The following is a 26,034-nucleotide window of genomic DNA, read 5'->3' on the forward strand; positions in this document are numbered from 1 at the left end:
CGCAGGCCAGGGCTGGATCGGCGTCCCTGTCATTGAACACCAGGAACAGCATGCTTCGCGCGCAAACCCTCAGGTCTAATTTAAAACGCAAGTAAGCCTGGCGACCGGGTGGGCCATGAACGGGACAAATGCAGAAGTCTTGGGCAAGTTGCCGTCCTTTTCCCGGTGCTGAGGCTGCCTTCCGCCATTCATTGACGCTGCGACGACGCCGGGCACGGCAGCCATAAGCCGGGGCAACAAGACGCCGGCGTCTATTTTTGGCGCCGAACCATTAAGCTTCGCGGCAAAAAGCTGCCCCTCGAAGCTCTTGGTATGGATTGATTGGCCACTTGCCGCGGCGGGTCATGTGTACAGCTGCCTCTCATTCCTCGTTAGACGCCCAACATGGCCTGGCCCGCGTTGCGCGCATGAGTTTCCCAGAAAGAGGTCGCTGTCGAGTACGACAAGGGAGCAGCGGTATTTCATTTGGACCATCACGAAGGCGCAATAGACGATGATATGTACAGTCATCATGTGCCCGCTCATGACGCAGACGGCCCCTCTCCGGCATCCGCCTCCGCAATCAGATCATAGTCCTTGAACTTCCTCGCCGGGATCTGCCTCTGGAACAGGATATCCAGTTCCTCGTACGTCCTGCCACGGCTCTCCGGAAGTCGGAAAAAGCACCACACGAGACAGAGCGCGCTAATGCCTCCGAACAAAAACCCAGTCTTGCCTCCCCAATTGGCCTCGTCGCTGTTTAGCATATAAGGCATCGCAATGGTAAACACGATGGACGCAACGGCCTGCACGGCAGTGGCAACCGCGATGGTCTTCTCGCGAAGTCTCGTCGCCGAGATTTCGGATATGATGACGAAGCAAATGGGACCAACGGTCATTTGGTAGATGAACGTCCAGCAGTCCATGAGGGAGGCAAGAGCCCATACGGCGCCTTTGTTATTCTTGGGAATGCCGAGGAACCCAATCACAAAAAGCAGGACTGTCATGAGGACCATGCCGGAGTTGTAGATGGTACGCCGCCCAAAGAGGAACTGCGACCAACCGGTAAGTATCAGGAATACACAGCCGCAATGGAGAAGTCAGTCACGTACATAGTTCATGAGCGGCCACGATATGAGCGTGCCTGTGAAGCCGAGTGCCGTATTGCCAACACCCACTAAGCAAGGAATTAGCATCATTACCCTCAAATCCACGGCAGCACGGCGAAGCGACTCACTGTTGAATGCATCGGCCGAGTCAAGGCCCGCCTGCTCGAAAAAGTAATTGGCGTATCCAATGAGAGGGTTCCCGCCGATGACCTGGATGAGGTAGACCATGACGGAGATTTCCGTCCTTCTGCGGCTGACACCTCTGAAGCAATCCATGTAGGATGTCGATGTCTCGTACTCACGCTCAAGGAGATCCGTCTGCTCAATTCCGACGAGAACATTGTCAATGTCCGGTCGGTCTTTGGCCGACGTCAACTTGAGAAGGGCCTTGCGCGCCTCTTCCCGACGGCCACGGCGGACGAGCCAGTACGGGCTCTCGGGGGCAAAGGGCAGCGCCGCGAGAAGTACAACAGGCCACACCCATTGGATAGCCTGTGATCGATGGAGACCTTTTCGTTAGCACTGCGGCGACAGCAGGGGAAACGATCCCGGGAGGCGAAATCCAAGCCTTGGCCGTGTCCATGGGCGGCCTGGGCCAGCGCGAACAGAGCTCAAATAGGGCAATGAGGCTCTTTTGGCAGTAAGGCAACAACTGCACGAGAGCAGTGGAGACATTGCGGCCGATAGGGGCAATGCTGGCAACGGGGCGAGGATGGCAACGGTACCAACGAGGGCAACCGAAGCAAGGCAGCCAACAAGACAAAAAGAGTAATACCACTTACAAAGGGAACTTTATAGGCCCATTCATCCAATCGGCTCTCCACGCCGGCGGCGCAGCCCTGCGCGATAAACTGCCCGATAACAAACGCCAGGTTGACCGACGCCGTGAGAACACCACGAAGGACAACGGGACAGATTTCCGACGCATAGGTCGGCGCAATGACAACGTAAAAGCCGTACGCTAGGCCGCCGAGAATTTCGCCCGCGCAGAGCATGCCAATGGACGTGGCGAAGAACTGCACGAAGACGAAGCCGATCGACCAACAACAACAGATCGCCAACGTCTTGCGCCGACCAAGCACCTGGAGAGGATATCCGCTGGCCAATGCACCAGCACACTGGCCGATGGGATTGCCCATGCCTAGGGCTGTCTGCCAAGGTGCTGAGATCTCGTAATGGTCTCCGATGCGGTCGCCATATTTGCGTTGAAAGGCAGGGAGGGCGTAGAAGGAGGTGATGATCTGGGCGTCGAAACCCGCCATCACGACGGCGATACAGAAGAACATGGACCAAAACGTGGCCTGCGGGTACATTCGAATCGCCTTCCAGAAGCCTAGCTCGTGCTCCGTCACGGTAATCTCGCGCGTTTCGCCGATTTCCAAGCCACGGCCCTGGGCGTCGCCCGGCTTGGCGACGCCGGCATCTTCGTACTGGTGGGCTGTGGCCTTGGCATTATTATCGCCCGGCTCGCGTTCCGCGGCGCCAGGGTGCTCCATGGTTTCCTAAATTGTGTTGTGGTTGGACACGACGGTTGAAGGCGGTTACGGAAGAGCTGAGGGATGCCCCTGCGTCTGGTCCCAGCAAACCGTGGTTCGTATGCACGGGACGGCTCGAGCAACTGGGTCAAAACGGACACTAGCTTCTGCAGGAGTGCAGGTGCTGCAGGAAGCGAAATGGATGTTTCCAGATCTGGGAACAGGACTGGACAGGAACGCGCAAAGGGCTGGGGCGCCGTTTCGAAAGGGCGTCACAGCGTCAGAAGCCAGACAGCAAGTCGGTAAACTCTGATTAGCAAAGGGAGGAAAGTTGGAGGTCGAACCGGAGCGCCGCCACAGTCTTGTAGGGGGGCGTTTGGACTGTCCAGTCCCCGGGTTCGGGTATTGATCACAGCGGGTACGGCCGCCCGACATGCGGAGGCCGGGGTTGCGTTGGACTCTGCGGGGTAAAAGGGGGGGCTTGAGAGGGGTCCATTCACCACAGTGGAGGCTTCTGTCGTAGACATCACGGTGGCTGTCAGCATCTGATGCAACCTAGTGTTGGTCCCTCATGGTCGGATCGAAGGGTCGTTGGCCGAATAGTCTATCCGCATTCCTCCTAGCACGGCCAAACAAAATGAAGGCGAAACAAAGTGATCGCCGGCGCCACCTCGGACTGCGCTACAGCTGCCAAATCACCAACGTGGCAGGAATGCGGGTGACATCAAATTGAGGGCGCGCGGGCGGCCGCCCGCACAGGAGGAGGAGGGACGATCGGACATCAGCCTGGGCGCAACGCTCGACATCACAAACCGTGTGCGCCTCGCGACACAAGCGTCGCCCGCAAGCCATCTCCGGCCACGTCCAGCCACGCCCTCGTTCGTGGCGTGCGTTGACTTCCATTCACGTGGTCCACCCAACTAGCCTTGCCCTGCAGGCAGGCTGTCCATTGTCCGTCCCCCTGACGTGCCACGGTGCGCGTGGAAGCCTTTGCACATGCACTCTCGCACCAGCAGCACCAGCAGTCGTGCAAGTCTTGTCTTCACCAGTCGCGCGACGCAGACGACGCCCCAGCATAGCACCCGCTGAAGAGGAGCCCAGCCAACGGCTCAGGCGAGGCAAGCGGGAACGAGATGGAAAAGTGGCGACAATGTAACCTTTTTTTTTTTTTGGCTGCCACGGCGGGCGACGAGCCACTGGAGCACCGGAGAGAAATTAAACGCATGACAATGGGCCCTGTTGCACAAAACTGCTCGTGTCCACGGCGTTTTCGTGTAATACAGTCGGCCAGCCTTGCCTGCGGGCATGTTCCGATGTGATGAGTTCAAAAGTCGCTGTGACCAAGCCGAGTGTCACAGCTGGGGGGGGGGGGGGGGGGGGGGGGGGGGGACCTTATCAAAGCGTCTAACGTAAAACAGTCCCTGTTGTGTTGGAGCGGTTGTCCAACCCAGACAGCAGCCATGGTGAAAACATAAGTTGGCCGCCACGGACGCCCGAGCCATTCAATCGCCAGGAGTGAACGAAATGCTGCACCCTGACGCCGACGGAAGGCAATCCGCATTGAAGAAAGAGCACATCAGCATCCCTTAAGATCGCGAGCGGCCGGATCCATGCTTCAAACAGGCACCTAATCTCTCTCGGATACAAGATCACGACAACATTTGTCGACGCTGGGGGCTCGCCACACCATGACAGGCATCGACGGCGTGCCGGCCCCGACGGGCCACGGGATCAACGAGTCCGAGATACCGGGTACCGTTCATCTCGTGGATCTCGACCACAACGCCGCAACGTTGCATGACGGGACACGAGAAGATATTATCCTCATTCCTACTCCTTCGGCAGACGTCAACGACCCCCTCAATTGGTCCTGGCGGCGAAAGCGGCTTCATCTCTGCTGCTTGTTGGTGTGAGTATCCATGTTCCGAAGTGCCGCGATTGGAGCTACCAGACATGGGGCCGACGTTTGATTCGGCCATGGCTTTGGAGCATTGGTTGGGGTAAATGCGTTGCTGACGGCTTTTGGTGCGGCGTTTGACAGATTTACCATGTTCAACGGCTTGACACTTGCCGTCGTCTATTCTGTCCTCGTGCCGCTGTCCGACGCCCTTGATGTCCCGAGTAAGCCAACACCATAACGCCTAGTCGTCCCGTCGGTTGCATGTCCGCACCGGACGAGCATCATACAGTACTGTACTAACGTGGCATGCTTCAACAGTCGGTGGGCTCGTCGCCGGGACGGGCTACATGTTCCTGCTACTCGGCTGGGGACTGCTGTTCTGGCAGCCCTTTGCGCTGCAGTACGGCAAGCGACTCACCTACCTGCTCTCCATGCTTGGCTGCACGGTACGTCGTGACGACGGCATCGATTCGAGCCCCCCCCCAACACCACCCATGGCCGGCAAGGCGTCCCCTCCGGAGCAATGGCCCTAACCATCTATACTGCAGGCCATTTCGATATGGAGCCCCTACGCGAGGGGCAAGGGACAATGGATAGCGCGCAACATCGTGATGGGCTTCGTCGCGGCCCCCGTAGAGGCTCTCCCGGCGGCGTCCATCACCGACATTTGCTTTACGCACGAGCGCGGCGCGTTCATGGGCTGGTACTCCTGGGCGCTGGCCTCGTCCAACTACGTGGCGCCCATCATCGCGGGCTTCATCAACGACGGCATGGGGTACCAATGGCCGTTTTACTTTGTGGGCATGTTCGCCGGCGCGAGCCTCGTCTTCCTCTTCTTGTTCCTCGAGGAGACCAACTACGATCGCAAGAGCGTCGGCGTCGTCTACACAGAAGGCCGTCCCGCGACCACCGCCTACGAGAAGCACACGGTGGCGGAGGAGGGAGAGAAAGGGGGAACCGCCGACAAGCTGCGCCAATCCGAGTTCGCCGACGTCGAGTCCACCGTCGACGGCAGCAGTGTCCCACACGTGCGCGGCGTCCCGGCAGGTCTGACGGGCACCGAAAAGTCGTTTTGGCAGAAGCTAAGCCTGCTCGATGTACCGCGCCGCTTCATGATGTTCTCGCGCGCCTGGCAGGTGCTCAAGCTGCTGTCGTGGCCCGTGGTGCTCTACTCGGGCTTCTCGTACGGGTGCTACCTGGTCTGGTTCAACATCCTGACAGCGACCAACTCGGTCATCCTGAGCGACGCGCCGTACCACTTTGCGCCGAGCGTGGTGGGACTGACGTACATAACGTGCATGATTGGGGCCATCATCGGGTCTGTATCTCTTCTCCTGCTCCTTTCCCCTTCATGGAGGGAAGCTAGGTATGCTGCGAGTTGATAAGCTGACTGTCCCTCGGCTTCCAGAGCTGCGTACAGCGGCCCCGTGTCGGACTGGTTCGTGATCCGCATGGCACGACGCAACCACGGCGTGTTTGAGCCCGAGCAGCGCCTCTGGCTCTTTACGGTGACGACCATTCTCGTCCCCGCCTCGCTTCTTCTCTGGGGCGTCGGTGTAAGAAGGAAACCCCCTCCACCTTCGCAAGTCCAACTGGCCGGGCCACACACTTGCCTCGTCGCCCGGCCTCGCGATACGTGTATGTATGTACTGACACGCCGCTGCAGGCCGCGCACCAAGTCCACTGGCTCGCGCTGGTCTTCGCCATGGTGGTGCTGTCCGCGTGCTGCGCGTCGGGCATCACGCTCTCCTTCAACTACCTCATCGACTCGTTCCGCGACATCGCGGGCGACGGGCTGGGGACGTGCATCATCATCCGCAACACCATGGGCTTCGCCATCGGGTACGGCATCACGCCGTGGGTCGGCGCGCTGGGCCTGCAGGACTGCTTCATCAGCGTCGCCGCCGTGTCGCTGGCCATATGCGCCGTCTACCTGCCCGTCATCTTTTTCGGCAAGAGGCTGCGCGCCGTGAACCGCGACGGCTACTGGCGAGAGGTCAAGGCGCGGCTGGAGGCGGGGAGCATCTGAGACAAGATGCCCTGTTTGGTACTCAGTATTCTGTACCAAGATGGTTGATTTTACAAAGACTGCTGCAATACTGCAATGCATGGCAGGGTCAGCCGTGCTGGACCCCTGGCTGTTTGTTCATTCAGCTGGCTCACGGCAGCTCGGCGCCAGCATTTTCGCGTTTCACGATGGTCTTGCCGGCCTGTCGTCCCGGCCTCGGTGCGACGTGACGGAAGACTCCGACGATAACGGTAGACACCGACAATGGTTTCCGACTGGACCTTGCCCCGGAGTCTGCGATCTGCTGAAGCCCTCGCACATGCTCGTAGCTACGTGGACGCACATCACTGAGCAGTTCATCAGTATCCACCCAAACGAAAAGCGCAGGGCTCCGTCATCCAGGCCGCCCGGTGGATACGGGCACGGGGTGGCGCAAACTCGCGATACGAGGTCCACAGGGCCCTTTTCTTAGTCGGGCTTGGAGAGCCCCGTCCGCGCTGAGCCGGGTCAGCTCCCGTCTGCACTCTGCATCCTCCCGAGCAGCTTGGTGGAGCGCACGGCATCGCGGGAGCGAGGCAGTGACGTCGCGGCTCGGAAACGAGGGTCCCTTGTTCGGGCCCGGCAGCCAAGTGCCACGACGATCCCTCGGCAGTACGAAGTACGAGTATTTAACTGCTCGGCAACCCTCCGCGGCGTGGTTCAGCATGTGGTTGACGTTTGGCACTTTCTCCCATCCCTGACCAGGTTCTTGTACGCCATCCCCCACCAGCATGAAGCTTGCGTCTGCCTTGTCGGTCGTACTCGGCGCCGCTGCCATTGGCGCCGCGTCGCCGTGCCCGGCGCCCAAGGACTGGCTGTCGCAGAAGTGGGATGCCATCGTGGTCGGGGCCGGCACGGCGGGCATCATCGTCGCCGACCGGCTGAGCGAGGCGGGACTGAAGACGCTGCTCCTCGAGCAAGGCGGGCCGTCGTACGGCGTGACGGGGGGCACCGAGAGGCCGGGCTGGCTCGACGGCACCGACCTGAGCAGGGTCGACGTGCCGGGTCTTTGTATGTCGTCTGGAGGCGTATAAGCCGCTTCCCGTGGAATAAGACGGCCCCGGAGACACAGGACAAGCTAACTTTTCCAGACTCGACCATCTTCGCGGGCCACTCCTCCCTGCTGTGCCCGCCTCACGTCGTCCGGGCCTTCCAGGGATGCACCATGGGCGGCAACAGCGCCATCAACGCGGGCCTGTACTTCCAGCCGCCCGCGTCCGACTGGGACACGTACCACCCGCCGGGCTGGCACAGCGCCGACGTGCAACCCGCCGTGGCGCGGCTGCTGCGCCGCCAGCCGCCCGTGACGACGTACTCGTCCGACGGGCGCTTCTACGCGCAGAGCGGCTACGACGCCGTGCGCGACTGGATCGTCGGCGCCGCGGGCTTCGCCAACGTCTCCTTCGCCGACGACCCGGACCGCAAGGACCGCGTCTTTGGCCGTCCCGTCTACAACTACATCGGCGGCCAGCGCGGCGGGCCGGTGCGCACCTACCTGCAGAGCGCGCTGGCGCGGGCCAACTTTCACCTGCAGACGGGCGTCCGCGTCAAGTACGTCGAGCAGGCGCGCGGCCGGGCGTCCGCCGTGGTCGTAGAGGTGAACGATGCGGGCAACGGGACCACGACGACGGCGACGGTCAAGCTCGCGCCCGGCGGCCGCGTGGTGCTCAGCGCCGGCGCCATCCTGTCCCCCCAGCTGCTCATGTACTCGGGCATCGGGCCGCGCGAGACGCTGGCCAAGCTCGCCGCGAGGGCGCACACGCCGTACGTCAACGCGTCGTCGTGGGTCGTGCAGCCGGCCGTGGGCGAGGGCCTCTTCGACAACCCCAACACCTTCATCGAGCTGTCGGGCCCGTCGGTCGCGTCGTACACGTACGACTACGGGGACGCGCTGACGGCGGACCGCAGGGCGTACCTGTCGTCGCGCAGCGGGCCCTACTCGTTCGCCTCGCAGACGTCGGCCTTTTGGGCGTACGTGCCGCACGGCGACGGCTCGCGGACGGGCGTCCAGGGGACCGTCAGCTCGGCCGGCTACGCCGACTTCACCGCCAACAACACCATCACGCTCAACGTCTACGGCACCTCGGGCGTCCTGTCGTCGGGCCGCGTCGAGCTCTCCGACGACGGCAACTTCACGGCCGGCCCGGGCGGCGGCATCTACTACTCGCACCCGCGCGACGCCCAGGCCATCGCCTCCTTCATCCACTCCATCTTCCAGGCGCTGCCCGCGTCGTCCCCGGAGTCGCCCGCGCGCGACGGCCTGACGCCGCTCAACATCCCGCGCGACGCGACGCTCGAGCACATCCGCGACTACATCACCAACTCGTCGGCCTACGCCGTCGGCTCCGTCCAGCACTGGTCCAGCTCGTGCCGCATCGGCGCCTGCGTCGACGTCAACACAAAAGTCGTCGGCTCAGACAACATTCACGTCATTGACGCCTCCGTCCTCGCGCCCATGACGGTCAACCCGCAGTTTGCCGTCATGGTGGCCGGGGAGCTGGGAGCGGAGAGGCTGCTGCGGCCGATCAAGGTCTAAGCACTTCTGCTCCTCGTGCTCTCGTAATGGGGTTAGGACGGGGAAACGCACTGGATAGGCGTTACCGCGGCTTTTGAGGCATGAGCGCGCTTCTCTAGGCCAGAACGGCTTGGTCATGGTGCCTGGGAGGACACGGAAAAGGACATGAGCAGGCTGGGGCTGGGCTCGCAAAGCTGGGCATCAACACATCACGCCAGCAGGTGCGGCCACTCTCGAGAATGCACAAAAAGAAGAGAAATGACTGGCCATGTTCCAGTTGGCGTGGCATCCTGGCTCGATTTCCAAGATCTTGTGCAACAGGTGTTCTGTAATACATAATTGTCGTGATACTTCAAGCAGGCCAATGCAGCGACCCGCTCGGACAGTCGCGCGCCCACAAACGCCATTACATGCTCCGTCCGTGCCAATGCCAATGCAGTCGTGACTCCATGCTTGCCCTCGTGTCCGTTCGTTATATGTACGCCGGTGGCCCGTCTCCCTCCCCTTCCTTGTCCTTGACCAGCCCCATTCGCTCCTCCTCGGTCGGCTCCGTGTGGCGCCGAAAGACCCGCTGGAAAGAGAACTGACGCCTGGCCGAGTGCGGCGGCGGCGTGGGCGCCAGGCTCTGAGCGCCGACTCCCTTCGCGCCGTGGTACTCGGTGTCCTGGTTCTCCAGGAAGTGGTCCCTGTGGCGTGCGTGCGACGCCGGGACGACATCGTCCGAGTGGTAGCGCGGTACAATGATTTCCGTCAGCGGGACCGGGTGCATGGGGCTCTGCGCCTGCGCTGGGCCCCCATGGCGATCGCCGTAGTGTGCGTCGTCGTGGTCGTCGTGGTCATCGTGGCCGTCGTGGTGGCCATCGGCATACAGTACTCTCGTGGCGTCCGTGCGTGATCGGCCACGGAAGACGCCCAGGATGCCTGGGGAAAAGCCAGCCCGCTGTTGCGCTGCGAATTCCTCCTCTTCTTCGGCCGTGGGCAGCCGTGACATGCCCAGGGGTAGGTGCGGGCTGCGAGGCGGCGGCGGCGTCACCGGGGGCGGAGAGGTCGCCGAGCGCGCGCGCATGCTCGAGGCTACCGTGCGCCGCCTCCTCAGTCCATCCCACTCATACTGAGGCGGCTCGTTTTCGTTGATGGGGGCCATGGATTCGGCCATCTTCTCCTCGTGCAGGCGCTTGAGCTCCGCCGCCTCCATGCGCTGGCGGGCCTGCGAGATGCGCCGCACAATGGCCGCCGTCCCGCGGATCGCGTCTGCCTTGGGCTCCGTCTCGGGCTGTTCCTGCTCGGCGATGGTGTGGATCTGATCCAAATCGCCCGTGAAGACGGCAGCGTCGGGCACGTCCTTGGCCGACTTGGACAGCTGCAAGAGCACGACGCCGGAGCAAATGGTCAGGAAGCCCATGACGACGGTGACGATGGACGTCGGCGTTCCCTTGAACCCCTTGAAGAGAATGGTAGACGTGATGATGGTGGTGCTGGTGAAGTAGACGTAGTAGGTGGGGGTGACGACGGCGGCGTTGAAGATGTTGAGGGCTTTCTAGGAAAAGGACGCGCGTTTAGTGCGTCGTTGGCAACACGCCATGGGGGGAAATACGACTTACATTGAGAAAGATGATTTCGGTGAGCAGCGTGCCGATGACAAAGACGAAGAGCACCCAGAGGAACCAGTGCTTGTACTGAGGGTCGCCTCCGATCCAGGCAATGATGGCGGCGCCAAGGCCCTGGGTGGACACGACGCTGAGGCCCCCGATCCAGCTGCATATCGAGATGTACACGAGCATGTTTCTGTTTCCCCAGCGGGGCCCGGCGAACAGGGCGGTGGCGACAGAGCCGGCGATGATGACGCCGGCATAGGAGAGGAACCAGGGGGTGATGAAGAGGGCCTGCATCTCTTGGATGTTCTTGACGGACGACTCTTGTGGCGCATTCATGACGATGACGACGGAGCCGACGATGCACAGGAAGCACGAGACCTTGCCGACCATGCTCAGGCGCTCCTTGAGGAAGATGGCGGAGAGGATGGTGGTGATGACGACGGAGAGGGCGCCGAGGGGCGTGACGAGGATGGCGTCGGTGAAGGCGTAGGCGACAAAGTTGAGGATCTCGCCGAGGATCATGAGGGTCATGCCGGACCACCAAAAGGCGTTCTTGAGGTAGCCGTAGCCCTCGCCGGCCACCTCATTGTACTTTTCGTTGGCGCGGAGCAGGCCAACCTTTTTGAGGACAAACGAGGTTCCGATGAAGAGGCCGGAGCCGACGGCGAGGCCTATCCCGATGGCCTTGTAGTATGAGGGGCGCTCGCCAGCACCGCCGACGGCGACCCCGTTCCTGGCGACCAGGTCCATGCCGAGCTGGAGCTCGTCCATGATGATGCGGTTGCACTACGCAGGCCTGTCTCGCCACGGGTCGCTCGCGGATGGGCGTCGACGGGAGAAAGGCGCGAGAGAGAGCTCTGCTCGCTGGAGATGCTGCAGGTGCCCGCGGTAGCCCCGCGCACGGGCGATGCAGGCAGGCAGGCAGGCAGCGACAAACTGTTTGCGACGTGGACTCGTGCGGTCGTGGGGAGCGGGGGGGCGGGTTTCGTCGCGCAGTTGTTCAGCGGCGCATCTTTATCGGCTCAGTCGTAAAGGCAACAACCAGACGTTGGGGGAAGAAGAAGTCGTCGGAACGGCGAGGCAGTAAGGCGTTGTTGAGGCTGCGTTAAAGCGACGTCGGGAACGTTTCCATAGCCAACTTGAGCGCAACGCGTCGGGAGAGGGGGAGGGGGAGGCCAGAGATGGCGTCGCAAGAGGAACAAATTCGAGGCTCGCTGCTGTTGGCAGCTGTTCGTCAAGTCTCCAAGGCCGTGAGGTACGCTCGTCGGGCCGTTGGCGAGGGCGGTCGGGACGACGAGCCCCAGATGATAAGAGACGACGGAACAAGGGCCAGAGGCGTTGGCCGGAGGACGATGACGCCCGGCGGAGGGTCCCCGGGGGCCCCTGTACTTTTCGTACGGATAGTGGCTTCGGTGGGCTCCACGCGGTGACGAGCGCAGCAGACGCCCGATATTATGTGATATTCTCTCGGAGACGCCGTTGGGGGTTCACGCGCGGCGGCACGATGGTCTGGGCGAAAAGGTGGAAGAAGGACGGGAGGGATGAGATGGCACTGGCAGCAGCAAGACGGAAGAGGGGGAACCGGGCGCGCGAGCACGAGGGGCGAGGATTGAAGAGAGACGGGCGATTGACACTTTGACAGTACCAAAGTACCACGTACAGGAGGCACCCTCAGGAACAGGGAAGGGCAGGACAGGACAGGCAGGGGGGTGGACGGACGGATGGGATCCATGTGGATGGATGCAGTGGATGGATGGTGCAGCGCCTGCCGTTTCGCAGAAACGCACCGCGCCCAAGCACCAACGGCGCCAAAAGCGCAGCAGCCCTGGAGCCCTGGCGATGCGCGGGCGCTAGACGCTTTGTTCTGGTTCCACTGACGTTTCATCCGCCCGGCGGCAGGTTGAGGAGACTGGTTCGTCCAGCTGCTTGCAATGGAGGCCGGCGCAGCAGAGGCCCGACGAGACGGACAACTCATGTGCGAGAGACTGGGAACCGGCAGCTACATCGATGCAGTCTGCTAAATAGGTACTCAGGTAGGTAGCTCTCCTTAGTACTACCTACCTACATAATAGTAGTAGTCCATCCGTCCAGCACCTCCGCGCTGAGCTGAGGCGGGTGGCCACACGCTTCCAACTTTGCCGCACAGCCATCTGCAGCTGGGCCTCCAGGCGCTTGGGGCCGCCTGTGGCTCCTCCACTGCAACAACGTCAGCCCAGGCAGGCGGCCTCTCCTGCCCGTCGGGCCCTGTCTGGCACTCTGGCACGCGGGGGGTGTTGAGGCGACCTCTACTAATGCAGCCACCGCCACCGGCCACTCAGCGCCTCGCATGCAAAGGAAGCGTCACTGGGGGCCCGCTGGTGTGGTGGCCGCCGCGCTGAAAATAGCAACCTAATGGGAGCACGTAGGAGCTGCTGAGGGTGTCCCAGGGCCTGGACCTCTGTGTCTTCCATCCCTCCCAGCCCGGAGGCGGCGTGTGGGGTTGCCGCCTGCCCTCGCAGATGGCCAACTTGCATTTCCTTGCTTTTCCATCCCTTCCAGCGGGTGAATCGCCTGCGTCACTCCCCGTCCGGGCCCCCTTTCTGCTTGGGGCCATGGCAAGTTGCGCAGTCACGCAGCGTGCGCGTGGGCCTCCATTCTCCAACAGTCGACCAACGGGGACCGTCCAGAGGCATTGGATAGGCGGGCATCTACAGTACATGGTCAAGTGGGCGCAGCCCCGATATGCTGTCGTGCGTTACCGTACAGTACAACGGAGAAACGCAGCCAACGCGGAACACCTCAGGCTGCCAACTGCGCTTCATCCCGGCCGCATACGTGCCGTCGCCGCCGCAGAGTTTCTGGTTGGTCCCCTCCCCCGGCGGTGCTCGAGAGATGGCGCATCGCGTCGCGAGATCCTCCTCCTGCGGCTCCTCACGTGGCACGGCAAGATTGCTGCCGATCCTCACCCTGACGTCAACACTGCGCCGGGCTCCTTTCTCTCTTCCCTCCTCCAGGTCGTGAAAGTAGGTACGACGTCTTGGATGGGTTTGCGGCCCGGCACCGCATGTACTTTGTACATTTTGTCCAATTCAGTCCACGGCCACGTCTGGCGCCTGACGCTGATGTGTAACAGTGCCATCTCCGCCTCGCCTGAATTACCCTACACCCTTCCGTGGTGCAGCCAAAACGGCTCCCGTTCCGCCTTCAGTTCAGGGAAGCTGCTCCACGTGGCAGTGTCCGAATCAAACCTCCTGGCCGAGACATGCCTTCAGGGCTGCTACGCAGATGAACTTTTCGCGCCCCTGAGGATGCCGCGGCCCAATGGTAGTGACGGCTCGTGACGCCTTGCTCCCGCGCGTACCAAGACGTGCGACTGGCTCCATGCCGATGAGAGTGAGAAGCAGCCCCTCGCGTGGTGTCTTCGCTGCACCGAGAACATCCATCTTCGACCGTGGGCCCTGCCGCCGCAACGCCAAGCCGGTCTGTTCCGGCCTCGAGGGTCGAGACATAGGTTGCCAGGCTGCACATGTGGCCGGGGGGAGGGAAGGGGGTGCCTTGGCTCGGCCGCTGCCTCGCATCAAATCGCCATGTCGCAGATCTCGTCGATGCGCCACTGTGCGTGGGCTTGCGGGAGACTGTGTTACGCACTCCTCCCTATTCACGGAGCCTCTTTATCCGCCTGGTACTGCGTGAGCTGCCGACAAGTATTTGATCCAAGGTTGGCCACTGACTCAGCTCCGGCGACACCCTCGTGGCAGCCACACAAATTTTTGGAGTTTTGCTGCCTAGGTATGCCCCGTCTTCAGTTTTCCCACTCATTTCTGTCCTGGCCAACCATGCGAGTGGCTTGGGCTCGCACCTTTCACCGGCCATCGTCGCTGTCTGGTGTCTCGCCATCAACGAAGTACTTCGTGCTGTGATCCCCCAAAAGAGGCCCTGAATGCCGTGCGTCGTGTAGAGCACCACTGCCAGTTTCAACGAGACGAGCCCCCGTTTATGCGAATACAAACGGACGAGTATGCATCACCCTCTGCACAATGCCCTCCCCACCCCCCTGGTCCCCGGTTTGCCGGCCTTCAGACACGACCCCCCTTTGTCCGCCAAAATCAGGGGCCGGCCAGTCACGACTCGCCCGTTTTGGACCCTTGCCAAAGCCCTCCCTCGCTATTGGCCATCTACGTCCCCATCTCTCCCAACCTTATCTTCTTCAAGCTCGGCTCGCAGCCAGCCTGCATTGATCTCAGCCAAGATCTGCCTCGTGCGATTGGGATTGCTTTTGCATGCATGCGACCCTGGACGCCATCTAAACCGTACACACTGGGACGACGATGCCATGAGGACTCCGGCACTACAGAAGCATGTTTCTGCGCACAGAGTTCCGTGGGGGCGTTCGCACGGAGGGCTACATCTCATCACATCCGCCGGCTAGCAACGTCCGCGTTGGGCACGGCGCACATCTCGAGGGATCTAGCATTGCTAGCATGTAGCAGCGAGTGGGCTGGGCTTGCGACATTTGTGTGCTAATTTACCACGACTCCATGCAAATTTGCAACGATGTCGTATCCACAACTGTGCAAAACGAGTCCATTACCCACATAATATTCTTGTCCCAGTGCTTGTGAAAATGTACCTCGAGTCGTTCCGTCTCCTTTGATCCGCGGGCGTTGGTCACGGCACTGGGGCACGTTCACCATCTTCTGCCCCTTATCCAACCTTTTTTTTCTCTTTCCCTTTCTCTTTCCTCAAGCCAGACGTCGCCAGACATACGGTCCAATGCGGTAAAAAAAAAAAAAACGACCCATCCGCAGCTAATACAACGCAACACAAGCTCGCCACCATGTCTCAGACCGTGGTGGAGAGCGCCAGCTACGTCCCGGACACCTACCATCAGGAGGAGGTACCGGCAGGAGTAAGAGAGAACAGCCGCCAAAGAAATTCCGCTTCGCACACAGCGCTGACAACGAGATGGCGCCCAGTGCGTGGAAGGGCATATTGGAGTCGACCAGCTTCGGAAAGCCATACCGAAGCATTGCTTCCAGCCGTCGCTCATTCGATCGCTGGCCTACGTCGTCCAAGATGTCGCCCTCCTGGCCGCTCCGCTTGCGGCCACTCTGTATCTCGAAAGGCAGATTGACCATCCGACATACAAGTTCCTCCTCTGTGCCGTTCTCTATCCGTTCGTGGTTGGAATCCCCGGCATGGGCCTCTGGGTCCTCGGACATGAGGCCGGCCACGGCGCGTTTTGCAGCAACCGCATCCTGGGCGACGCCATCGGCTTCCTCATCCACTCGTTCCTCATGTCGCCGTTCTTCAGCTGGCGGTCCACCCACTCACGGCATCACATCTACACCAACCATCTGGCCAAGGTACGGCGCGCGGCGACTCCTTGGTTTGCCCAGAAGAACAGTCTTTGTTGACCATGAAAACATAGGACCACATCTACGTGCCGCCGAAAAAGGACGACTACAAGGAGATGATCAAGGGCAAGGTGTCGGTGGAGGAGATTACAGAGGACGCACCGATCGTCCTTGTCCTGCGACTCATCGTTCAGCAGGTCTGCGGATGGGTACGTCTTTGGATCGCACATGCAGCATGAAGGCCTCCCCATGTGTCCTCCTCCCAGCTTCATATTCACTCACTGACTGTGCTCCGCGTCAAGCCCACGTATTTGTTCACACACATTAGCTCTGGGGACAAGGCCGCGCTGAGGCCTTCTACCTGGTGGTGGAGCAACAGCCACTTTGATCCGTGGGGCACGCTGTTCCGAGCCGATGAGTTCTGGTCGGTCGTCGCCTCGGACGTGGGCCTGCTCGGCATGTGCTTCCTCCTGTACAAGCTGGCCGGCATGTACGGCTGGTGGACGGTGACGTGGGCATACATCCTGCCTCTGATGTGGGTGAACCACTACATCGGTAAGCGCACACACATATCCTGCTTCGCAGCAGGGCTGCGGCAGCACCAGACATTAACGGCGTGGCGCAGTCATCATCACCTATCTCCACCATACGCATCCGGACCTGCCCAAGTTCGCCGAGGGCTCCTGGACCTACCTCCGCGGCGCCCTCAGCACCGTCGACCGCGACCCGGGCTTCGTGCTCCGGCACCTCATGCACCACATCGTCGACTTGCACGTCGTCCACCACCTGTTTCCAAAGATCCCTCACTACCACGCCCAGGAGGCCACCGATGCCATCCGCCCGCTGCTGGGCAAGTACTACCACCAGGACAACGGCCCCTGGTACGGTGCGCTCTACGAGAACTTTAGGGATTGCCGGTGGGTTGAGACTGACGCCAATGTGCCGGCGATGGAACGGATACCCAAGGTGAGTCTTGCCCTGCCCCGGCCGGATCAAACGGCTTCTTGTCGCAATGGTCATGTTGCCTGTTCAATGCCCTGACGTTGCGTGACAGGGTCGGGCTGCACAAGCCAATGGCAACAGTGAGGCCACGGAGGGCATTTATTGGTACCGACCGGGCAACTCGAAGCGGCGGTGATTGTTTGGTGTGCCGAACCCCCCCTGCACAATCGCCAGGAGCACATGCAGCTTCGTGCAACCGGCGAAGTCCACTTTCCATAGAGGCACTGGTGTTCTGCGTTGTAACGGTATAGAGAAAAGGGTTTGTTGTCCAAGAGACCAGACCCGGCGCGAGCGGCGCAATGAAAAGTTTCCACTTCCGGGCTTTGCGAACTTCCAATACTTGTTTGATGATCTCGTGACCACCAGTTAGACAGCACGAAAGTATTCTCGACCAAAATGATGGTGGACGACGGTGATGTGAAGAGCATTTGAGCAGCATGCCTGGGCGCCTCCCGCAATGCGCTTGATCAGAGGCCACAAACCCTCGTGTGACATTCACCCCGAGGCACTCGGTCGATGAAATAGAGGTGGCCCATTCCCTACATAATTTCCGCGTAGGGCTGAAGATGACTGGCCTCCCCCGCGTCCAGCCAAGGGCCCGATCGTCGTGGGACCGGGTCGGGACCGAAATGGATTGAGGGGAAGTGACGGAGTGGAGCGCAGCATCTTCGGCACCTGAAGGCCGCGCATGGTGCGCACGTAAGAAAATAGCATCCCTTGAACTTGGAATGATTCCATTCACCGTCGTCCATCGCACCCATCATAGGCTTCTTTCAACAGGAACACACGGATGGCCGTTGCCGCACGTCTCAACAAATACCAGGTACGCATGTGATGAAATGTAGGAGCCGGCCATACCTGATGTTTGGGTTGAGGCACATACGAATTCGCAAACAGTAGCTCTATTAAGCACCCTTCCGGTGGCGCGGCAATGGTCTCTTGGGCCTCAGGCGTGTCAGTCGGTGCAACTTCTGCCAGCCGCCCGTGGCCTGGCCAAGCCGTGGCCCGGTGCCTCGGTACTTTCCCCAGGACACCATATGCGGGGGCGGGCGGGAACGTCAACGCCGTCATGTTGCCCGCACCCGAAGCCCCTGGCGGGCGGAGGGGGCGGCGCGTGTAGTCCCTCCGATCCGCTCATGTCAGATTTAAAGCTCCCGTCCGCGCCGAATGAGGTGTACACGCGGCATGTTTGGTGTCATTTTTGTGTGACTTTCTTCCAATTGCTCGTCTCTTTCACCGTCTTCACCTTCTAATCGACGTCTGTTTGTGTGTCTACGACCAGACTGCACTGCCCGCAGCGACCGCCCAGCAGCCTCCCTCCCAGGCGTCCACATCGATCTCGACCACCATCACCATGGCGCCCTCCGGCCCCATAACAACGCCATTCACGACCCTCATGGGCATCAAGCATCCCGTGGTGCTGGCAGGCATGGCGCGTGTATCTGGCGGAGAGCTCGCGGCCGCCGTGTCGAACGCGGGCGGCCTCGGCATCATCGGCGGTCTCCAGTACACCCCGGACCAGCTGCGCGAAATCATTGCTGAAATGAAGGCCAACTTTGCTCGGCCTGACTTGCCATTCGGCGTTGATCTCGCGATCCCAAAGGTCGGTGGAAACGCGCGGAAGACGAATCATGACTATACCCACGGCAAGCTCGATGAGCTTATCGACATTACCATTGAGAGCGGCGCAAAGCTGTTCGTCTGTGCAATTGGGCTCCCGTCGAAGCGTATCATCGACAAGCTCCATGAGAATGGTGTGTTGGTGATGAACATGGTTGGGCACCCTAAGCACGCGGTCAAGGCCCTAGATCTTGGTGTCGACATGGTTTGTGCCCAGGGTCACGAAGCTGGCGGGCACACCGGCGATATCACCACGTCTATTCTGATCCCGGCCGTCGTGGATATTGCCCGCAACTATAAGCCTCCGATGCTCAAGGGCTCGACGGCTCTGGTTCTCGCCGCAGGTGGCATCAGCAACGGCCGTGGTCTTGCGAGCTCCCTGATGCAGGGGGCCGCTGCTGTTTGGGTGGGAACGCGGTTCGTGGCATCGACCGAGGCCAACACGAGCGAGGAACACAAGCAGGCCGTCGTGGCCTGCGATTACCACGAAACAGAGAGGACCCTTGTCTTGTCTGGCCGACCCCTGCGAATGAGACCAAACGATTATATCAAGAGGTGGCACAGCCAGCCACAGGATGTGCAGGCTCTTTGCGATCGCGGCATCGTGCCCCTTGAGCAGGATCTTGAACAAGGCGTCGAGGACATTGACATCCCCCACTTTATGGGCCAAGTAGCCGGGTCGGTCAAGCGGATACAGCCGGCCGCGGAGATTGTCCAAGAGTTCGTGGACGAGGCCGTCGAAATGCTCAAGCTCGGAGGGACGTACCTCACGGCGAGCAGCAAGCTTTGAGAAGGAGTATGGGTTCTAGTTAGGTTCATGTCGTATGTACCCGCAGTCGTAGATGCCCTCATAAAGCAAGCATCTGCCACCCTCAGTCTTGGCTCACAGCGAGACTGCCCTCACAAAACCCGTTCCCTTCAGATCGGGTGTCTGGTCGCCAGCCTCTGCAGTCCCGGCGTCCATGTCCCCAGGCTGGTCACCGATATGAGCCCCACGCTCAATGTCTGCAAGCGACATGTTCTTCGGCTCCGGTATCAAAAGCGTTACCGCGGCCGTCAGGGCCATGATGCCGGAGAAGAGCCCGAGGACGCCGGAGAGGCCGATGCGCTTGGTGATGGAGCCGAATGCAAATGCTGTCAAAACGGCGCCGCTCTTGCCAACAGCCGCCGAGATGCCATGCGCCGTGCCGCGGACGCGCGTGGGGAAGACCTCGGACGGCAGCAAAAACGTCGTACAGTTGGGCCCGAGGCAGAGCAGGAGCTGCGACAGGGCGAACATGGCGAGCAGGCCGCCAGAGGATGTGTGCACGGACGGCGAGGAGATGCCGGCCCAAATCGCGTACAAAATGCGAACGGCAACCGATGGGTAGAACTGTTGACGCACCCGTCCAATAGCATCGGCGAGTGGGATTCCAATGAAGAACCCAGGCAGATACCCCTTGTCAAGGTCAGTGATGGACTGCTGCTGGACCAGCAACCTTTGAATAGAAGGGTCTGTGTGTACCGCTGTTTGGACGATGATATTGCCAACGGCAATTTTCCAGAGTGTAGACCAGGGGTCGTCACCCCTGGCATAGCCAATCTTGCTCAGGATAATGCTCTGATTTAGGTTGATGCCGTAGTACGCAATGTCGCTGCTCGATGTTAGCACAGACCATGCGCATGCAGTGCACGCGCTCGCAGTGGCTCAGCATACAAGAGAAACCACGCCATTGACGTCGCAAGAAGCACCTTGGCATGTCGCCACTCTTTGAAGTAGTCACAGAACTCTTGCATCTGCTGCCGCAAACCTCGATCCTGAGCGCTGTCACCTGCAGATTTGTTTGTGACGTCTGGTGTGCAAAGTGTCAGCGATGGCGAAATCTCATCGAACAGACTCGATGGGATCGAACGGACACTCTTTGTAGGGCGCAGTCTCTGGCATTGTCAGCCTCGAATACAGGGTTATCGCTGCCGGAATCATGCCGATGCCGAGTTGCAGGCGCCAAACCCATTCGAGGGTGCGGATGTCGCTGAGAACGGATGACTTGAAGGCGCTGAGAAGGATGATGAAGATGATGCTGGCAAAATAGTTACCGATGCCGATGAACGAAAACACGGTCAGCACCTGAACGGCGCGCGAACCGAGAGACCGATTCTCGGTAGAGAGCGCCGACGATAAAGGATAGTCTAGTGCTCCCGATGAGCCTGCCGTCCATGTGCAGACGTTGACGTGGACACGGCAAGCTGAATTTTGCACTCACCTGCTCCAATGCCCACTCCCGATACGACCCGAAATACGGATACCCATGTAGTGACTGCTTCCGGGGAAAAGTGCTTCCAAGGCAGCACAATGACCATGAGTGTTCCGAATAGGGTGATGATGAGCTCCTTGCCGTACACGGTGCGGCGACCCCACGTATCGCCGAGGAGGCCAAAGCCAATCTGGCCAACAATCATTCCCAAGCTCAGAGACCCCTTCATAATGTCACTACTGGACGCCGGTACGCTTGATCCATCGTCCTCGAAGTAGAGGTATCCCAGGACGGGAACAACTGCATGTGGCGGGCACGATGAGTTGCCCGAGCTTCGTCCGTCGAATCGTCAGGTCAATGGTGGAGCGGCTCACCTAGGCCAATGGTCAAGTTGATGTACCCGTCCGTGAAGAATCCGGCTCCGGCAACGACCGTAAACTTTGCCCTGTGCCAAAAGGTTGCCATGGCCGCTTCGTTCTGGCGTCTGCAATGCAGTCACTCAATTGTGCCACCCACAGTCTGCCGTAAGAACTGGGAACGGCTCTGGTGGAGGGGGCAAAGGCAGTCCACAACGTCGTCGCTTCGTTGACAATATACCGCTGGCGCGCTTCAGTCCCATTTGGCCGCCCGCATCCGACGTTCTGCGCCTCATTTATATATACTGCCAACAGAATGGAAAGCAACGATTCGAGGTGCCAGAGCGTGCACTACACTGCGTTGTGTCGATGACGCCTGACGGTGGCTGACGGTGGCCGCAGCGGTCCGGGCGGCGGCGGCACCGTCGGAGGGAAGTGCAGTGCGGCGCATCTCTTGTGTTCAAGATCTGTCAACTTCATGTTGATGAGAGAGCAGCTGTCGACTTGCAACGGGTGTAATTGGGACAACTCTATTCGATGAGGCCTGTTGGAGTGCTTCGTGCAGGGCCAGATGTTGTTATATCACACGGTCCAGTGTTGGCCTGGATTCTCGCCACGTGGGTTGCTCAGGAACCACTGTGGCGTCGGCGCGAAGACCGTAGCCGCTCCGGCTCCTTTTGCGACGACACAGCGTCGGCCTTGGGTCCGAGATCCTGATACCCCGGCGCTGCGGTACATGGCCGGCGGCCGCTCTAGGACAACCGACGAAAAACAGTCACGAGAAGGAGAGTGTCATTGTGATGATGGTGGCCACAACATGAAGCGCCCGGTCTTCCGTGGTGCCTGGACTTGGAGCATGGCAGTCGCAACCCGGACAACATTGTGCGTCCAGCTTTGGCAGGGTGGCGCGAGTCTAGGTCCGAGTCGCAGCCCTTTGGAGAAGGTCTCCACAATGAGCGGCCACTATGCAAGGATTCCCGGATCCCAGGGCAGGACGGTTGACGTCGTGACCCCGCGATCACATCAGCAGCCTGCCTTGCAAGTCGCCTCCATGATCCATCGCAGTGGAGGACGAAAGGCCGGTTTGTTCTTTCTGTCGATACCTCCATCTCTCATGACACATGTCTCCGCCTGCTGTGTGACACCATCCGACAAAGACCACCCGGCACACTCATCTTGCTTGACCTGACGTCTGGTGACCGCGATGGAGAAGGGACCCTTGCCGTCCCTACCCAAGATTGCCGCGCTGCGAGATTCCTTTGGCGACAACAAGCCGCCCGACATCACCAGGAAGATTACGGCGTGCGTTGCCTGTCGCAAGCAAAAGGTAAAACGAGACCCAGGCATCCGCACACAAACGCACTGTCGCGCATTGTCACGCCAACAGGATTCTAGATAAAATGCCACATGACGGGCGGCAAACCTCCTTGTACCCGGTGCAGGAAGCGGGGCTTGTCATGTACAGTGAACCGGAGCTTGCAGATGCTGCTGGAGGATGATATCACGTACGTTCAATGGGGCCACCGTACATCGGGGCCGGAACCTGAGCACCGGCTGACGGGTTCAAAGATGGAAACATACCATGACGCACAAGCTGCGGCGACTGGAGCGCATCATCGACAGGATGGCGGATGCCCTCGACTTGCAGGACCTTTGCGCTCTTGCCGACGAGGAGGCAGACTTGCCCCTCCCGCGGACGCCATTCCATCACCAGGCACTGCAAGGCGAACCTCACCCGCATGATTCGGCGGATCGCGAGCATCTATGGGAAGTCACAGTGGACCCGCACTGCGAGCCGGCCTCCATTCCGGCGTCCTGCATCTCGGAAGTGCGCAGTCCTGGGTCAGCAGGACCGCCGGCTGCGGCGACGCCCACCCTGGTTTCCAAGGGCGTGCTCTCCCAAGAAGAAGCCGAGATACTGTTTGGCGTGTACCGCGATCGCCTCGATCATCTTCTCTACCGTATCCTCGGCGATCACACGGACCTCGCGTCCGTGGTGGCCAGCTCGTCGCTGCTGACGGCGGCGGTTTGCACAGTCGCAGCGCTCCACTCGGTTGAACTGGGACATTTGTACGAGAGGTGCTATCGTGAGCTGCGCCACCTCGTATCCGCGCACATGCTGTCGAGGCAGCACAGCGTGGACGACGTCCGCGGACTCTGCATTGGCGCCTTTTGGCTCAACGGACCCTCGTGGGCGCTCGTTGGCGCGGGTAGGCTGACCCCTTTACCTTTCAAAAATTCCTCCTGCTAACCCGCCGGCCGCTGAACTCCAATGTTGACTGACGCCTGGGCTCTTTCGTTTAGCCGTGAGAATCGCGTCGGAGATTGAGCTGCACCATGCCATATACAAGGCGCTGGAGGGCGATCGGACGGCATACATGCGAACTCGGTTGTACTACCTCGTGTACGTCTGCGACCATCACAGCTCCGTCCTGTATGGCCGCCCGCCCATGTCGCACGAATGCGAGAGCATCAAGGCCGCGATGGAGTTTCTTGACACCGAGCACGCAACCGAAGACGACGTCCGGCTTGTGACGCAGGTCAAGATCTGGTCCATCTCCGGGCAGGTGTTTGACTACTTTGGCGTCGACGTCAGCAAGCCGCTCGCACCCGCACAGTTGCCACAGCTACGACGCTTCTCCATCTCTTTGGACACCTGGTACGCGGACTGGAGCGATAGATTCGGGCCCAACGCCAACGTGGGAAACTATCCAGCCAAGGGCGTCGGACTGCACTTTCACTTTGCGAAGCTCTACCTGTGCTCTCACGCATTCCGCGGCGTCCACAACGTGCAGACCGGCGAGCCACGCAGGCTGTCGCCGGAGCTGGAAGAAGTCGCCAACACCGCCGTCCTCTGCGCCTCCTCCATCCTCGGCGTCATGACGGCGGACGCCGAAATGCAGTCATTTCTCAATGGCCTGCCTCTGTGCTTCGACATGATGATTGCGTTTTCGGTGGTATTTCTTCTCAAAGTGGCAACAAAGTACCCCGACACCGTTTGGATGGACAAAAGCAAGGTGTTTGACCTGGTCACCCAGACCGTGCGGATGCTCCAAAGCGTTTCGAGCAATATGCATGACAAGCATCTCCTGGTGTCTATAGCCAAGGGTCTGGACAAGCTGGTGCACAAGCTCCAAGATCCTACAACACCCAACGAGCTACACGTACATGGAGCTACGGCCCAAGACCCCGTACCGCATCCGACTGCCATTGTCGGTCATCCTCCAATGCAGGACGACATGGAGTGGGTGCAAAGCATCAGTAGTTTCGACTTCTTCAACTTGCAGACTCCACTGCCCGAGCTCGACAGCTGGCCGCTTGACCTTGAATTTGATGAGCACGGACACCAAATAGTCAGAAGTGGATAAGTGCATAGTGTATCAAATCGAGATCGCCGTCTTCGCCTTGGGACTTGGGCCGTCTTGGGGCCGTCTGGTTGGACGCAGAGGGCGACGATAACGTCGCTCCAAGTCCGCGGCCGTGTCGCTCGACAATCATGGCGCTCGCATTCGCCGAGGCGAGTCGGCATAGTTCCCTGTCCAACCAGTCCAAGCAAGTCCGGTACGTTGGGTCTTTCGCGGTCGGCAGGTGCAAGGTAGCGACACAAGCAACATCGACATCGCCATCTTCCAACCCCTTGATGGCCTCGGTAATGGCGGCGAATGCGGATGGCTCCTCACTGTCGGCTCCCACACGTTCCGGTTGATCAGATGGTTCGGTACATGTACATTCGGCTTCTGTGTCCAGTATACGAATACGCACACCACGGCGCAATAGCAGATCGGAAATGTCTGCGTTCCACGTAGACTCAGAGCTAGTCGACTGCCGAGGGGTGTGAAGAAAGTCGGCGATGGCCTTTGCGCTGCTACCTACAACCGAAGCTAGCGTGGGCAGTCGTTCTGCCTCGACCGAATTTTGAAATGCAGTTGCGTCAAAATGTCGGACCCCAAGTATCAACCTTGGCTGTTGTGGGAGGGCAAATCGGTAGGATCCGAAATCATGGAACCGAGTCCTGGAGGCTGAACGACATGGACTCGTGGTCAGCAATCGCTTCATGCATGGTGTTGCGAACTATTGTTACGAGACCTACCGATCAAGCAATTCGTCGCAATGTCCTCATACTCCAGCAGTCCGGGGACGATACGGCCAGGAACCTTTGCTTCATCGTCCCATTTCCTGATGGCGAGCTTGGCATTGAGCAGAGAGTCCTTCTGGGCCTCTTTCACTTGGTCTTGGTCGAAGATGCCTCCCTACGTCGTGTCAACGCACGGAACCACGGGCACAGTCTTGGGCGAACGTACTTGGTACTTGAGAGTTCTTTTGCTGGTCTCGCTGAGGCCCTCGTAATAGTCTTTGTCGACGGCGGTGAGGTATCTTTTCGCCATGACATGTGATCCGACGAGTTGGCACACTTTGTCACTGAAACCCAATTGGCGGAGGTACCTCTCCCCGAGGATCTCATGGCTTGCGCGGCCAACATAGCTGCCATCGGGCGCAATCATTTTGGGCATGCTGTCGGCTGCCGGGATAAAGCGGCCGACATCGTGGAGAAGTGCGCCGAGGATGACGTCCTGATCGTGGCCATACTGCTGGCTTTGCTGCGCCAGGTATCCGCATTGCAAAGAATGTTCAAGCTGCGAAACCCTCTCGCCTAGATAATCGGTATTCCCTTGCGCGAGGATGAAGTCGAAAAGCTGTCTCACGGTCTCGCGAGCGTGCGACTCGACGGACGGTAGCATTGCGATATTGTCGACAAGTGTCGACGGGTTGTCGGACCTACGGTGCATCAAAAAGCTTGCGAAATGCAGTTTCTCTTCTATTATCGTAGTTGATGTACTCAATTTTGATGCCACGCGGTACGCAAAC

At 60.0% G+C, this 26,034-nt stretch overlaps 9 protein-coding genes across 9 annotated transcripts; 5 read left to right on the forward strand and 4 right to left on the reverse strand.

The window, feature by feature from the left end:
• Window positions 1-521: 521 nt before the first annotated feature.
• PLICBS_006405 (uncharacterized protein) lies at window positions 522-2,584 on the reverse strand (the record flags this gene model as incomplete). Its single annotated transcript, XM_018327520.1, has 4 exons — window positions 522-1,031; window positions 1,092-1,156; window positions 1,217-1,580; window positions 1,871-2,584. The coding sequence occupies 4 exons, from the start codon at window positions 2,582-2,584 to the stop codon at window positions 522-524; spliced, it is 1,653 nt and encodes a 550-aa protein (XP_018173948.1).
• Window positions 2,585-4,251: 1,667 nt separating this feature from the next.
• On the forward strand, window positions 4,252-6,492 carry PLICBS_006406 (uncharacterized protein; the record flags this gene model as incomplete). Its single annotated transcript, XM_018327519.2, has 6 exons — window positions 4,252-4,472; window positions 4,605-4,684; window positions 4,782-4,909; window positions 5,012-5,781; window positions 5,872-6,019; window positions 6,130-6,492. The coding sequence occupies 6 exons, from the start codon at window positions 4,252-4,254 to the stop codon at window positions 6,490-6,492; spliced, it is 1,710 nt and encodes a 569-aa protein (XP_018173947.2).
• Window positions 6,493-7,241: 749 nt separating this feature from the next.
• PLICBS_006407 (uncharacterized protein) lies at window positions 7,242-9,046 on the forward strand (the record flags this gene model as incomplete). Its single annotated transcript, XM_018327518.1, has 2 exons — window positions 7,242-7,521; window positions 7,602-9,046. 2 exons carry the CDS (start codon window positions 7,242-7,244, stop codon window positions 9,044-9,046), a joined length of 1,725 nt encoding a protein of 574 aa, XP_018173946.1.
• A 451-nt stretch (window positions 9,047-9,497) lies between these two features.
• Window positions 9,498-11,391, reverse strand: PLICBS_006408 (uncharacterized protein; the record flags this gene model as incomplete). The annotated part of the gene is made up of 2 exons (XM_018327517.2): window positions 9,498-10,562; window positions 10,627-11,391. 2 exons carry the CDS (start codon window positions 11,389-11,391, stop codon window positions 9,498-9,500), a joined length of 1,830 nt encoding a protein of 609 aa, XP_018173945.1.
• Window positions 11,392-15,436: 4,045 nt separating this feature from the next.
• PLICBS_006409 (uncharacterized protein) lies at window positions 15,437-17,094 on the forward strand (the record flags this gene model as incomplete). Its single annotated transcript, XM_018327516.1, has 6 exons — window positions 15,437-15,508; window positions 15,576-15,965; window positions 16,031-16,165; window positions 16,259-16,511; window positions 16,582-16,922; window positions 17,011-17,094. 6 exons carry the CDS (start codon window positions 15,437-15,439, stop codon window positions 17,092-17,094), a joined length of 1,275 nt encoding a protein of 424 aa, XP_018173944.1.
• Window positions 17,095-18,312: 1,218 nt separating this feature from the next.
• PLICBS_006410 (uncharacterized protein) lies at window positions 18,313-19,368 on the forward strand (the record flags this gene model as incomplete). The annotated part of the gene is made up of 1 exon (XM_018327515.1): window positions 18,313-19,368. One exon carries the CDS (start codon window positions 18,313-18,315, stop codon window positions 19,366-19,368), a length of 1,056 nt encoding a protein of 351 aa, XP_018173943.1.
• A 93-nt stretch (window positions 19,369-19,461) lies between these two features.
• Window positions 19,462-21,277, reverse strand: PLICBS_006411 (inorganic phosphate transporter pho84; the record flags this gene model as incomplete). The annotated part of the gene is made up of 5 exons (XM_065600937.1): window positions 19,462-20,212; window positions 20,275-20,410; window positions 20,475-20,765; window positions 20,822-21,112; window positions 21,187-21,277. 5 exons carry the CDS (start codon window positions 21,275-21,277, stop codon window positions 19,462-19,464), a joined length of 1,560 nt encoding a protein of 519 aa, XP_065457009.1.
• Window positions 21,278-22,750: 1,473 nt separating this feature from the next.
• Window positions 22,751-24,536, forward strand: PLICBS_006412 (uncharacterized protein; the record flags this gene model as incomplete). Its single annotated transcript, XM_018327513.2, has 2 exons — window positions 22,751-23,378; window positions 23,473-24,536. 2 exons carry the CDS (start codon window positions 22,751-22,753, stop codon window positions 24,534-24,536), a joined length of 1,692 nt encoding a protein of 563 aa, XP_018173941.1.
• A 585-nt stretch (window positions 24,537-25,121) lies between these two features.
• On the reverse strand, window positions 25,122-25,907 carry PLICBS_006413 (uncharacterized protein; the record flags this gene model as incomplete). The annotated part of the gene is made up of 3 exons (XM_018327512.1): window positions 25,122-25,180; window positions 25,259-25,418; window positions 25,470-25,907. The coding sequence occupies 3 exons, from the start codon at window positions 25,905-25,907 to the stop codon at window positions 25,122-25,124; spliced, it is 657 nt and encodes a 218-aa protein (XP_018173940.1).
• Window positions 25,908-26,034: the final 127 nt, after the last annotated feature.

This window comes from Purpureocillium lilacinum, assembly GCF_023168085.1.
Source record: "Purpureocillium lilacinum CBS 284.36 DNA, scaffold_4, whole genome shotgun sequence".
Taxonomy (NCBI): Eukaryota; Fungi; Ascomycota; class Sordariomycetes; order Hypocreales; family Ophiocordycipitaceae; genus Purpureocillium; species Purpureocillium lilacinum.